Raw genomic sequence first — 16,075 nt, 5'->3', positions numbered from 1 at the left:
GCTATTATTACATTTGTATGTTAGTATGAGTTGTTAGTATGAGCTGCACTATCGAAATAAGGAAAGTATATATATACAAAACAATGTTTCACTATGGTATAATGTACGTTAAACAAACCACCGCTAATAGCTAAACATCGCCATTTTCGTAATCAATACATATGTTATAAGTACATTGCTGTATCAGTATATGATGCTGTCGCTGGCTGAGCAAATCTGACATGACAGTTGAATTCGCGGGCTTGTATAAACTTTCCAGAGATCACAAGACCGAATCTGACCAATCACCGCTTGTACGGTGCCGTACAATAATCTCTTCGCCTGACAATAAAATCAATAACATGGCAAATTATCTAAATAATGGCCTATCGCTTGTTCGTTTAACCTACGATTAATTTATACACAATAAATACTAAAATATGACGGGTCCGTCAGAATTAACACAATAACATTGTTTCTACTAACTTGTCCTGCACTTACGTATAGTAGCTATTATAGTACCGGAAGTACACTGACACAAAGTACAGTTCGCAGACTTTACTCTAAATTTATGCGATACACAATACATCGATCTCGCAAATTGATACAACATTCTTCCATATCACTCGTGCAATATAACTACATAGTATAATAAGTTATTTAGCAAGACTTTACTTATCCTTATTATATTACTTATATAATTAGTCACTACGTAAACAAAGATGGCGCCCGCGAGTCAGACAACTCAGGTACGTAGTCGCGCATAACCTGACGATAATACCTCAGTTACACTTCACAGGTCGTAGTTTAAGGGTGAGAATCAAATTATACAAGTATGAATGAGTCCTTCAGATTGACGAAAGTCTATTTTGACGTAAAATAACTTGATTAAAGATGCTCCACCGCTGACAAATGGTATTTTTTCACTATCAAAAACAGGATCAGACGATTTGGTATTTTTCGTCAGTTACAAGAGTTACTAACTTTACATCATTCCCACCGTTGGAAAGTTTGAGCTTCTAACTTTACTTCAAGACAAAAATATAAGAAATAATTAATTGCATTCCGAAAAAATTCCGTAGCACTATGTTCTATATAGAATGAAGTTCTGAATGCGCATGCACCAAAAGCAAAATAAGTTACTTTGTATTATTAGCACTTCTGGCCCGAAGGGCCAGTGAGCTTATGTCATGGTGCGGCGTCCGTCGTCCGTCCGTCCGTCCGTCCGTCCGTCCGTCCATCCGTCTGTCCGTTCGTACGAATGGTTTCCGGAGCATAACTCTAAAACCAGTAGAGATATTTCCACGAAACTTCATACACACATTGGTCTTATGGTCTAGTTGTGCCTTGTGCTATTTTTAGGTTTTCATTTTTTGCATTTTTTCCGTAACCATGGAAACATTGCTGAAAATATCATATTTTTGTACCAGGTTCGTTTCCGGAGCATAACTCTAAAACCAGAAGAGATATTTCCACGAAACTTCATAGACACATTTGTCTTGTGGTCTAGTAGTGCCTTTTGCTATTTTAAGTTTTCACTTTTTGTACTTTTTTCTGTAACCATGGAAACATTGCTGAAAATGGCAGATTTTTGTGTAAGAATCGTTTCCGGAGCACAACTCTAAAACCAGCAGAGATATTTCCATGAAACTTCATAGACACATTGTTCTTATGGTCTTGTAGTGCCTTTTGCTATTTTTAGGTTTTCATTTTTTGCACTTTTTCCGTAACCATGGAAACATTGCTGAAAACATTATATATTTGTACCAGGTTCGTTTCCGCAGCATAACTCTAAAACCAGCAGAGATATTTCCACGAAACTTCATAGACACATTCTTTTTATTGTCTAGTAGTACCTTTTGCTATTTTTAGGTTTTCATTTTTTGCACTTCTTCCGTTACCATGGAAACATTGCTGAAAATATCATGGTAAATGGTAAATGTTACTTTGCAAAACTCCACCCATCTTTGTGTATATAGTCTTATATAAATGTTAAGGCTGTATACCTGATTCAACAATTGCAGCCCCGCTCTACTTGAATTATACTCCATCTTTATTTAGCTCAACTTCCTTTTTCCTGTTTTTTTTTTTCATGCACATCAAACTTTCTTCAGCTTTGATATCTCCATTGGCGGGGGATCTGAATGACTATGTCCTTGTTGGTGTTAAATCGTGTATATATATGCCTAATTAACACAAAAAATGATATAAAATAATTTCTTTCGCCTTTAGTACATGCGCAATCAGTACTTCATTCCATATAGGATATAGTTCCACGGAATTTTTTCGGGATGCAATTAATTATTTTTCATATTTTTAACTTGAAGTAAAATTAGAAGTTCAAACTTTTCAATAGTGGTAATGGTGTAAAGTAGGTAACTTTTGCAACTGAAGAAAAATACTAAATCGTCGTCTTCTGTTTTTGATAGTGAAAAAAATACCATTTGTCAGCGGTGGAGCATCTTTAAATGTTTGCATAAACTTGCATAACACTCACAAACACACACACAGCCTCACACCCACTCACATACACTCACACACACCAACACACACTCATACATACATACATACATACATACATACATACATACATACATACATACATACATACATACATACATACATACATACATACATACACACACACACACACACACACACACACACACACACACACACACACACACACACACACACACACACACACACACACACACACACACACACACACACACACACACACACACACACACACACACATACATACATACATACATACATACATACATACATACATACATACATACATACATACATACATACATACATACATACATACATACATACATACATACATACATACATACATACATACATACATACATACATACATACATACATACATACATACATACATACATACATACATACATACATACATACATACATACATACATACATACATACATACATACATACATACATACATACATACATACATACATACATACATACATACATACATACACACACAAACATACATACATACACATACATACATACATACATACATACATACACATACATACATACATACATACATACATACATACATACATACATACATACATACATACATACATACATACATACATACATACATACATACATACATACATACATACATACATACAATACATACATACATACATACAATACATACATACATACATACATACATACATACATACATACATACATACATACATACATACATACATACATACATACATACATACATACATACATACATACATACATACATACATACATACATACATACATACATACATACATACATACATACATACATACATACATACACGCACACATATACTCATTCATACATATATACATATACATGCACAAATCACACGTTTTTATGTGATATATATATATATATATATATACTTACCAACTTTTATTTCTACTTTTGTCGATTTTCATAACGTTCTCTTTTTTCTCATCATTGTGTTTCACAATAATTTATTTTCTTTTTATTCACCACTCATGTTTAATACGTTATTACTATTGTTCTGTTCAATTATACATTTTCATATATGGTAGTGTTAGCAAAACTAAAACAATTTAAATGGTGATAAAAAATCATACCAGTTACCGATAGACCGGTCAATTTTACCGAGACCTTTTAGGTGTCAGTGTTGGTCATATCAACTCTATCCACATCTACTTAAGCAGTCGGTACAATTGACCAGTCTCCGCACTGAAACCAAACATCATTCAAACCATTGTATGAATGCGTTTAACATTCTCGACTTATGTTTTTTTCCTTTGGAAATCATGTTTTTCAGTTCGAATTTGAATACTGACGTACACTTTTCTTCTTCTCATCATTGTGCTTCACAATTATTTATTTTCTTTTTTTTTCACATTCATGTTTAATATGTTATTGTTATAGTTCTTTTCACTTACATGTATAGTAGTATTAAACCAAAACAAACCATATTAGTCACCGATAGACTGTCAATCATACCAAGAGCTAAGTGTCAGTGTTGGTCATATCAACTCTATCCACATCTACGTAAGCAGTCGGTACAATTGACCAGTCTCCGCACTGAACCAAAACATCATTCTAAACTTTGTATGAATGCGTTTAGCATTCTGGATTTATGCTTTTTTCGATTTCATGTTTTTCAGTTCGAATTTGAATACTGACATAACATTTACTATCTTAGTTTTCTGTTCACTCATGTGATATACTTTATAAATCGTATAACCTATTATAATTAAAATAATATTTATATCATAACAATTTCTTTGGTTGATTTTATAACCATATATAATATGTTTGGGTTTTCTCATATTGATACTATAATCAAATATTTTAAATATGCTAAGAGCTAAATTCCACAATTCATTGAAATGTTTACATTCAATGAAATAATGTATATAATTCTCAACATCTTTGCACACTTTACACACTAGGTATACGTCAAATCTATGCCCTGACTTCCCAACAGTTCCCATGCACAGTATTTTGGTATCTCAAACTCTAAATAACAATCAGAATCTCTCATGACACACACGCACATAGCAAATGGCCAGATTATAAACATTACAGGTAAATACAAAGTCCTATGTTTATTACAATTCTAAAAATAAAAATACTAACAATAAATATACTAACAATAAAAACACTTACAACAAATCTACTCACAATAAAAACACTTACAATAAATACTAACAATAAATATACTCATAATAAAATACACTTACAACAAATCTACTCACAATAAATCTACTCACAATAAATATACTAACAATAAAAAACACTTACAACAAATCTACTCACAATAAATCTACTCACAATAAATATACTAACAATAAAAAACACTTACAACAAATCTACTCACAATAAATACTAACAATAAATATACACATAATAAAATACACTAACAATAAAAATACTAACAATAAATCTACTCACAATAAATATACTAACAATAAAAAACACTTACAACAAATCTACTCACAATAAATACTAACAACAAATCTACTCACAATAAATACTAACAACAAATCTACTCACAATAAATACTAACAACAAATCTACTCACAATAAATACTAACAACAAATCTACTCACAATAAATACTAACAACAAATCTACTCACAATAAATACTAACAACAAATCTACTCACAATAAATACTAACAACAAATCTACTCACAGTAAATACTAACAACAAATCTACTCACAATAAATACTAACAACAAATCTACTACTCAACAAATTACCCAATAAATACTAACAATAAATATACTCATAATAAAATACACTAACAATAAAAACGCTAACAATAAAAACGCTAACAATAAAAACGCTAACAATAAAAACGCTAACAATAAAAACGCTAACAATAAATATACTAACAATAAATATACTTACGATAAATATACTTACGATAAATATAGTTACAATAAAATACTAGCAATTAATATACTAACAATAAAAACATAAACAATAAATATACACGTCTGATGTTTGACATACATTGATGTGTAATATACATTGGGTTACAGACATATCCAATATGACGCACTAATTCAAACTATTAAATGTATTCACATGCATTTTACACACTCAATCATGTCAAAATGAAACAAGTAATACATAATCCGCAATAAGAACCTATATAGGGAAGCAACATAAATTGCAAATCAGCAGTAGTATTCTATTTCTTTGCAATACGACTTTTACAAATTCAGAAAAGTGTGTCACCTTACTGTGATTAAGGAATGTTTAAGTGTTATTAACCGATACACATACATCTCCTAATCTGAATAGTTTATGATTGTTTTACTTGACGAGACACACAGTCAGCTATCAGTCAACACACACCCTCTTGCGAGGAAGATAAACGGAAAGAGATTTTCCTCATATCATTCACCCACATACTTTGAAGTAACCATGACGTTTGTATTTTGTGTACGTTTGTACAGAAATTCTATACCGATTCAGTATCCGTGACACACATGTGGTGTCATTTAACAGTCAACGGATTACAGTGACAGGTATAGCTGATAATTATACACGACAATCACACACTACAGGTAAGTCAATGTTAATTAACCAAGTTTGAATAGTACAGAAATGGATATTGAACGTTTCAAAAACTTTCTGGTTATCTAAAATTAAGTCTTTTTCGCCACGCCTGGCGTGTATTCTTCAGCTATTTTTAACACCCTAGGTTATTTTGTGGAAAACAAATTATGTGCAATCTGGTTTGAGGCGTTTAAATACACCTGTACGTAAAATAACTCATATGACGCCACTTGAAAGCAAATCCATCACGGAATATAGGCCTATAGCGGTCGTTGATATGAATAAAAATAATTATACACCCAGAACGATTCAAAGTAAAATGGAATGCGATGATTTTAAGACTGTGGTTGTTTCACCGAACCAGTTTGCTTTAACAGCATTGTACCTGTATGTCAACAAATGTTTATAATACCCATGTAATACTGTTGATCAGTTAGGGAGACCCTTATTTCAGACACTCACGAAATGATATTTGTTAGGTCTATAAAAGTCCTACCTTACATTACCAGACTTACCTATACCAACAACAGATAATACAAGACCAAACCATGTCCTTACACGGAAAAGTGTGTGTCGTGACTGGGGCGACCCGAGGGATCGGGAGGGGGATAGCACTACAGCTAGGGAAGGCTGGGGCCACAGTTTACATAACAGGTATGTTGACGTGACACACAAGGTGTATGGTGCATTCAGTTAGGTAAAGTTAGAATAACATGTCCTGTCTACAATGCTAGGGTCCATAAATGTCCCAAAATACATGTTATGTTAACCGTAGCTTGTCGAGTTTTAGTTTGTTTTATTATTATGTTCCGCTATGGAAATATCATTTTAATCAAATTAGTTCATGAATGCGTAAGCTGTAAAACAGGAAGGTAAATGTTTTGTTCGTTATCCTGATTTGAAACCTTAGTGTCTTTATTCGGTCGTCTGTACTTACACCATTGCAAAATGTCATTCACCTATACTGATATATCTATAAAATATTGGTGTTCACCTACTGAGAAGAAAATCATCTTCGTTATGAATAATGTGCTATATTTATCCTGTATAGATATATATATTGTGTAATGTCTGGTGATAATTGATAGTTTGTGATCCTCATTGATTAATAGGTAGGACTCTTAAGAGTTCCGGTGACGTCACTGGTTCACTCACGGATACAGCTCGAGAGGTACTTATAATTACTACATATTCATCACACCGTAACACATGTGCTATACGGATAAAACATATATAAGTTAATTACAACTTTTTTAAAATCATAATTTGAAAACAAATGTAGTTATTTATTGACAAACACATTTGTGTGCATACTATATGAAGAAATTTAAATTTCTACCTTCATATGTATTTATGACATAAGCTATATCAGCGATACATTTCAATAATCCTCTTCTCTAGTTTATTGTGGCTTTCTGTGTATGTAGAATTAGTCTTCTCTAATTTATTGTGGCTTTCTGTGTATGTAGAATTAGTCTTCTCTAATTTATTGTGGCTTTCTGTGTATGTAGAATTAGTCTTCTCTAATTTATTGTGGCTTTCTTATTGTGGCTTTCTGTGTATGTAGAATTAGTTTTCTCTAATTTATTGTGGCTTTCTGTGTATGTAGAATTAGTCTTCTTTAATTTATTGTGGCTTTCTGTGTATGTAGAATTAGTCTTCTCTAATTACCTGTAATTTTATTTGTATAAAGACAGAGTGTTCTCTAATTAACTGTGACTTTATTTGTATGTAAATCGATTCTTTTCTGATTAATTGTATTTTCATTTGTATGTAAATAGAGTCTTTTCTAAATAATTATGACTTTATTTGTATGTAAATCGAGTCTTCTCTAATGAACTGTGACTTTATTTCTATGAAAATCGAGTCTTCTCTAATTAATTGTATTTTTATTTGTATATAAAAAGAGTCTTTAATTAATTGTGACTTTATTTGTATGTAAATCGAGTCCTCTCTTATCAATTGTATTTTTACTTGTATGTAGATCTAGCCTACTCTATTTAACTTTGACTTTGTTTGTAGGTTGAAGAACGAGGAGGGAAATGTATCCCTGTACAATGTGACCATTCAAAAGATGAGGATATCGCAACATTGTTTGACACCATTAGTAAACAACATGATGGCCAGCTTGATCTACTGGTCAACAATGCCTACTCTGCTGTTAAGGTGATTAATCTTAATAAACGATACCAGTGATGAAAGAAGCTTTTTGAAAGTATCAAACTGTGCTATTGAAAGGAATAGGTCTACATTATACTTAACCTTGAAGAGTACATTTCAGAAAATCTCAAAATAGTGTTATTATTATGTAATTTCGTATCCTTACAATTGTGTTTTATGTGGAGGAAATTGAAATTTCTGGCAGAATTGGAGCGACAGAAGCGTTTTCATTTCTTAAAAATACGTACACTGACGTAGTGTAAACACACAACTGGCAATGTCATGGAATCATTAACAGAAAGAACTGAAAATGTTGAAATGAAATATCTTCTCTGATGATATGTTTGTATAGAGGATACCGGTAAAGCCGTGAGTTACCCATGATCAAACAAATCGAATGTCTGCTCTGATCATTTTTAATGAATTACAACTTATCTTATTAGATGATATCCGAACACAAGGGCACGCCGTTCTGGGACCAGCCTATGTCTATGTGGGACAATGTCAATAACGTTGGGCTGAGGTGTGTATACCTATATACTATATATAGCCGTTTATCACATATAGTCATTACCATTATGCTCAAAATAATCTAATAATTGAAAATTGTATGAGTGTGGTTAACGGTAATACCTTAATTTAATATAGCAATCACAAATGGTTAAATGTTAAATTACTTTCGTATGGTTTATACTATTTCCGATTTAGGAACCACTATATGTGTGCTATCCACGCGGCCCGTCTGATGGTGCCCCGAAAGTCCGGACTGATTGTCAATATATCATCAGGGGGAGGACTCAAATACCTCTTCAACATCCCCTATGGAGTGGGCAAAGAAGCCGTAGGTATTAGTTAATTAGATTGTACATTTTAGATTTCTTATCAACATTTAGCTCGAAATACTTTTAGACAGATAATGGTGTCGTCTTTAGAGCTGCGATTGGTGCCTATTACTGCTAATGGAGCAAATTAATGATTATGAAAATCATTATTAAAACGTTTGTATGCATTATTTCTTACTTGTTTTATATAACTTACATTCTTGGTAATAAAACTTAACTGTATAAAACATAAAATTCACAAAGAGAATTTATTTTTTTCACATATAAATTTGAAGGTTCTTTTGTAGGAAAACTATACGGCAGGTCTACAAATTGTGAACTTGACGCCTTGTGAGTGGTATGGTAGATATTAAGGATGGTCGTTATGTTTGTTTTAGACAAAAGTAATATATAAATACATTTATACGCATAAAAAAACTACAAAAAAGTATAGAAAATTGTGTCCGATTGATTTCTGATGAGTCTCCTTCGTACCATTCATTTTTACTTTCAATTTATTTACATTCGCACAATTAATATATAAACTAACCAAGTCAAAGTGAAGTACATGACATATGGTGATATGTTTAATATCCATTACGTGACGTCACTAATGTTAACGTGACACGTTAACTGATTGCCCTCAAAATGACTGTTCCATCTTTTGGATTAAACGATCGATGCTAATTCGATTTTATTAGTCTAACTTCAAGGATTTTAAGCAGAGACCTTCACGTTGAGTACATAATGTAAATATAAGTATTAACTTATTTTTTTTATGTGAAATATATGTTTTATATAGATACCGGAGTTTTGTAAACAATTTATTTATAATGACATATATGATGTATAATATCAACTTTTAAATTCCATTCAAAATATTTTATCTCAAATTATCGTCTTAAATGACTTGTGGAAATTATACACGCATTTGTATTACTAATATGCTACTCACGCATTTGTATTACTAATATGCTCACTGGTTTCGTTGCTAGTGCGACAGAATGGCCGCTGATTGTGCAGTAGAACTGAGACGTCACAATGTAGCGTTTGTGAGTCTGTGGCCAGGACCTGTTCGTACGGAGGTCGTCAGCCAGCTGGCGGAATCAGGTCACCTATCCACGGTACGAGAGTAAAGAATTCTGCGTAACATATCTGACATTATTACATGAGAGTGCTTACTAAGTTGTCTTGATTACTTCTGCAGAACCTGACTCTAGACACTGTTTATTTCTAATCTTAAATCAATAAGTTATTAACTTGAAAGAAATCAAGTACTCTGAGTTCGGACTTATCATGAAGGAAAATGTAAATAACATCAGAATAAAAAAGATAAATATTCATTAAGCCCACTCTCAATATCATGGCAATTACTTAACGTTAGTCGCGTGAACAAGGTTAAACTAAAAGTGTAATGCTTTCGGAACCATTTCCACTTCCATCCAACATAATTATACATAGAAAACAATGCAACAACTATATAAGTCATTTCAGGGATAGCGAACTGGAAAGTTTTTCCCGTGCGTTTTTTCTATGTTTGGACTGAGATTTACACAAGCACAAGCAATAATCATAGTTCTGGTATTCACGTTCATGTTTTCAGAAAGAAAATTCTGGAATCAATTTTGCCGAAGGAGAAACGACAGAATATGCTGGGAAAGCCATTGTAAATTTACTAGCAGGTAAAACGTTTAACTTTGAAATATCGGCAACCAGTAAAGAGATTGTACAGTTAACATCGTCATATGCCTCTAATTACATGGCAATCTGGCTGGCTCTTTGAAAGCATGATCAAAATTTGGCATTTTATCCAAAGAACTCAATCAGGTGTCGATTTCATGAGCAATGGCCTCCGGAGCATTTACAGTAATCACAAGTTTCATTTATGAACAAAGAAACACTGAAGAACTGTATTAGTTCTTCGTAAACAGGTGTAGAAATAAAATGTGTAATTTTGAATATTTATCTGGTTGCAAAAATGCTGGTTTGACCGAAATAATTCAGTGTTATGTACCGCCAGACATGAATTATGAAACCATCTGACTCGTGAGGGGTGTTGTCAGTTACATAATTCCAAATCAGTATTCCGTCATTTCATATTAAGCATAAACGTGTCGATCGCCATCAAGGCACCATCAAATGTTAGAGCTGATTTTGATTGGCTGGAGAAGTGTTATACTAATAGCAATATAAAAAGCTGTGGTTTGATATTCATAATTTGTCAGACGTGAATATTTACAAAACTGCGGTTTTGGAGTTCGTTTTGAGAAGCACCAACTGCCCTTCCCCCTATACAGATACCTTATTCATTCTAAGTACACTGAAAATATCAGTCAAGTTTGAACGAATAGAGAGCCATCCAATGCAAACACCTCGAGTTTGTATAAAACATTGTATGCTATCTCCAAGGTAAAATGAATCTACTGATTTATAACAATACAATACATGGAATACAAACATGGAAATGTAAAACCATAGTGCAAATGCGTAAACAATTATATCTTAAATGTAACTACCTTCTTGGTCATTTTTATGAGTAAAACTTCTATCTTGTCAGCACTTAGTTATTTCCAACTTTTAACATCAATTCTAAATTATAACTTGGGGAACTATTTCTAATGTGACACAACAATGGCAGCGATACAAAGTACTCGTAAAATCAAGGTAATGTATATTAATTATAAAGATTTTCGAGCAGTCTTAAGATAGCAGTACCGCTATATTGCTGTATGAATTGATGATTCATTGCTAGGGGGAGGGTGTATTTTATATGAAGATATTTTCTTAAAATCAGAGCTGCGATATGTTTTAACACTATCTACATCTGAATCGTGGATCATGATTGAGACGTGTTGAATGCTGGTATATTAAAATTAGGTACAGGGAAAACCACAAACCCTTTTGTGCAGCTTCCTCGAGCTGTGTGCGTGGTCGATGAACGAAAGTGTAGAGTGTTTCTTCTAAATATTTGCTCTTGGTTTGCAGATAAAAACCTTGTCAGTAAGAAGTCGGGCAAGATTCTACTGACGAGTGACCTGGCGTACGAGTATGGCTTCAAAGACATCGACGGTAAACAATACATCTTTAATATTAATCTAAACCATTTGTATTATATGTATACTGTATGCACACATTTGAGCGCTTTTCCCACTGTTTGTAGCCTTGCAAATTAAACTTTGATTATGCTATTGATATAGCTCGTATAGCGGAAGTAGCTGTTCACCATATTTAGATGATCTAATGAAATACTACAGTGCGTTGACTGACATTGATAATACGCCAAAACTACAGAACTAATAAACATCTATAGCCTGCAATTTATAGGGGAGGGGAACCTTAAAATGTCAAGCTATTCGACTACCGCTTCTCAAAGAGTATATATTGAGAATGAATAATTTGTTGAAACACTAAGTATGTAAAATAAATTCCAATTACTTGGAGTTTAGATATAGTCTTCAACAGTTTTTAATATATTAAATATTATTATCTGGCCCTGGCATATTCTACATTTCACAATGGGAAGTTTATATAAAAGATTGGAATCCCATTGCCATATTAAAAGGATTATACAAATTACGAAATATTAACCTAATTTAGAAGAGCCGTTGTAGCAAACCCAATCTCTGACTCCCCGATTTACCCCCTCCCCCATCCCCCCAAAAATGTCATTTGATCTACATTGAAACACACATTGTCATTACTCATAGACTCGCTGTTACGTAAGTATGATAACGTTTATCTTCATACCTTGCAGTAAGATAAATTCCAGCATCAGATCCGTGAATGTTTCACAGCCTATTGTTTCACTATGAAGAAAAAATGTCGAAGCTTTGGTCCGACAACACTTGAACGTCATCAATGTCGGTGATAATGTGTCACGTTAAGTATTTTAGCAAAACAAAGCAGATAGTATGCGTTTGTCATATGGTACTCCATACTTAAGGTTTTAGAACGTCCGAAACACTGAAACTCTTAACTTCATGGTGAGCAAGTGTTTTTGCAATACCATCCGCTTGATACTTTCCAGAATTATTTTTATTTTTTCTCTCAGCAGATTTCACCTTGTATTTCGTTATTTTTTAGCTACTATGATTAGTTATATCTCATGTATCCTCTGTATCCTTCTGTCTTTGTGAAATATTTAGATTACGAACCTACATAGAAGCCCTATAGTAACATCCGTGTATGTCTGTTCGTCCATTCCCAATTGGTAAAACCCGAGATTTCTTTAAAAACCGATGAACCGATTTTAAAATATCCTGGTAATTGTTGATAGTACAATAAGGGTTTGAAGCTTCCTCGAGAAATCCAAGATGGCCGCGATGACTTCTAAAGGAAAGAAAACTGGTATTGATATAAGTTAGAAGTCAAATAGTATTCTTACTAGTGTTCTGGTCCGAGAAGCACAAATGACTGCTTGAGCCAGTACGCCACATTTACTGCAGCTTCGTGGGGACGGGACTTTAATGATTATAGTTTTTTAGTTTAATTTATTTCTTAAAATGTATTCTTTCTTGATATATAACTCGACGATATATTAACAAAATATCTACAGCTCTTTGACAAAATAGTCAGTTCTTCTATATGACGATAATTTTGATTAAGACACCTAGACATTTACAGTTTGTTTGAGTTTTAACGGCCCATCGACAGCCAAGGTCATTTAGGGTCAAACTACAAGTCAAAGAATTAGTTAAAAGATTTTAATAAAGGATTCATAATAATTACATCTATCAGAATAAGACATGGACAATTTAGATCTAAAATACGGGTTGTAAATTTTTATTTTATAAAAAGATTAATTGTGGTAAAACACGTGGGAAAAATCATACACTAGGTTTATGAAACGATAAAAAGTTAAGTTGATAGGATAAGATAGGAAAACGTCCATATTTTGTTGAAAATAGCTCTTTCTTTGAGATAACTGAAAATACAATTATATCTCTTGGAACAAAGTGTACATGTCATAATGTACATCATAATACTAATCTCCTTATGTGATTAAAATCCGTATATTGCTTTAAAATATGCACCACTGTGAGAAGAGAAGCACGTGCATTGCATGTGGGAGGATCCTCCTCTCTCAACAAATATCAAATGTGTAAAATATGTGTCCAGTTCGGAGTAAAGAGAAACCTTACTGGGAATCCAGAGATATGTTATTTGAATTTTACGAGATAATCGAAATGTTTAATTTCCAGATATGACAAACACAATACCAAATTGATTTAAGAGGTTTTTTTAATAAAGACAAGCAAGTTCATCTTGACAAGATGTTTTAATGCTTCATATTTTATTTATTTAGGTCGTCAGCCACCTTCAATTCGACAACTGAGGTTTTTAATTGGCCAAAATCCAAAAACGTCTTGGATGGGAAAATGGACTCCAGGATTTCTGTATCTGCCAAAGTGGTTGTTAGCACAAGCCGGCAATAAGTTTTAATGTTGTTAGTACAGGCCGGCAATAAGTTTTAATCTGTAAGCACAGGTCGGTAATAAGTTTTAATGCTGTAAGCACAGGTCGGTAATAAGTTTTAATGCTGTAAGCACAGGTCGGCAATGAGTTTTAATTATGTAAGCACAGGTCGGCAATGAGTTTTAATTATGTAAGCACAGGCCAGCAACACGTTTTAACACTTTCTTATAGTCACGTACCAATGTTAAACTTAACAAAGAAGACAATATTAATAGTTATAACGGAATGTGGCTGGAGAGTAATAATGTTAATTGTTATAACGAACTAACGGAATGTGACTGGAGAGTAATAATGTTAATAGTTATAACGAACTAACGGAATGTGACTGGAGAGTAATAATGTTAATAGTTATAACGAACTAACGGAATGTGACTGGAGAGTAATAATGTTAATAGTTATAACGAACTAACGGAATGTGACTGGAGAGTAATAATGTTAATAGTTATAACGAACTAACGGAATGTGACTGGAGAGTAATAATGTTAATTGTTATAACGAACTAACGGAATGTGACTGGAGAGTAATAATGTTAATAGTTATAACGAACTAACGGAATGTGACTGGAGAGTAATAATGTTAATAGTTATAACGAACTAACGGAATGTGACTGGAGAGTAATAATGTTAATTATTATAACGAACTAACGGAATGTGACTGGAGAGTAATAATGTTAATAGTTATAACGAACAAACGGAATGTGACTGGAGAGTAATAATGTTAATAGTTATAACGAACTAACGGAATGTGACTGGAGAGTAATAATGTTAATAGTTATAACGAACTAACGGAATGTGACTGGAGAGTAATAATGTTAATAGTTATAACGAACTAACGGAATGTGACTGGAGAGTAATAATGTTAATAGTTATAACGAACTAACGGAATGTGACTGGAGAGTAATAATGTTAATAGTTATAACGAACTAACGGAATGTGACTGGAGAGTAATAATGTTAATGTTATTAATAAACGAACTAACGGAATGTGACTGGAGAGTAATAATGTTAATAGTTATAACGAACTAACGGAATGTGACTGGAGAGTAATAATGTTAATAGTTATAACGAACTAACGGAATGTGACTGGAGAGTAATAATGTTAATAGTTATAACGAACTAACGGAATGTGACTGGAGAGTAATAATGTTAATAGTTATAACGAACTAACGGAATGTGACTGGAGAGTAATAATGTTAATAGTTATAACGAACTAACGGAATGTGACTGGAGAGTAATAATGTTAATAGTTATAACGAACTAACGGAATGTGACTGGAGAGTAATAATGTTAATAGTTATAACGAACTAACGGAATGTGACTGGAGAGTAATAATGTTAATAGTTATAACGAACTAACGGAATGTGACTGGAGAGAAATAATGTTAATAGTTATAACGAACTAACGGAATGTGACTGGAGAGTAATAATGTTAATAGTTATAACGAACTAACGGAATGTGACTGGAGAGTAATAATGTTAATAGTTATAACGAACTAACGGAATGTGACTGGAGAGTAA

General features: G+C 32.8%; 1 protein-coding gene across 4 annotated transcripts; it reads left to right on the top strand.

Annotated features, from left to right (window-relative positions):
• The first annotated feature begins 5,609 nt into the window (after positions 1-5,609).
• Positions 5,610-15,337, top strand: LOC138316281 (dehydrogenase/reductase SDR family member 1-like). 4 transcript variants are annotated; one of them, XM_069257914.1, is made up of 12 exons: positions 5,611-6,112; positions 6,614-6,758; positions 7,217-7,275; positions 8,127-8,270; positions 8,708-8,787; positions 8,973-9,105; positions 10,081-10,209; positions 10,689-10,767; positions 12,071-12,154; positions 14,391-14,509; positions 14,542-14,604; positions 14,637-15,337. In XM_069257914.1, exons 2-11 carry the CDS (start codon positions 6,653-6,655, stop codon positions 14,557-14,559), a joined length of 951 nt encoding a protein of 316 aa, XP_069114015.1. In that variant the 5' UTR covers positions 5,611-6,112; positions 6,614-6,652; the 3' UTR covers positions 14,560-14,604; positions 14,637-15,337. The 4 variants fall into 4 exon arrangements, with proteins under 4 accessions (XP_069114014.1, XP_069114015.1, XP_069114012.1 ...); XM_069257911.1 differs by having other exon boundaries at positions 5,612-6,112; positions 14,542-15,337; XM_069257913.1 differs by having other exon boundaries at positions 5,610-6,112; positions 6,635-6,758; positions 14,391-15,337.
• Positions 15,338-16,075: the final 738 nt, after the last annotated feature.

Source organism: Argopecten irradians, chromosome 2 (genome assembly GCF_041381155.1).
Source record: "Argopecten irradians isolate NY chromosome 2, Ai_NY, whole genome shotgun sequence".
Lineage (NCBI taxonomy): Eukaryota > Metazoa > Mollusca > Bivalvia > Pectinida > Pectinidae > Argopecten > Argopecten irradians.
This window is presented reverse-complemented; position numbering and strand designations above follow the sequence as displayed.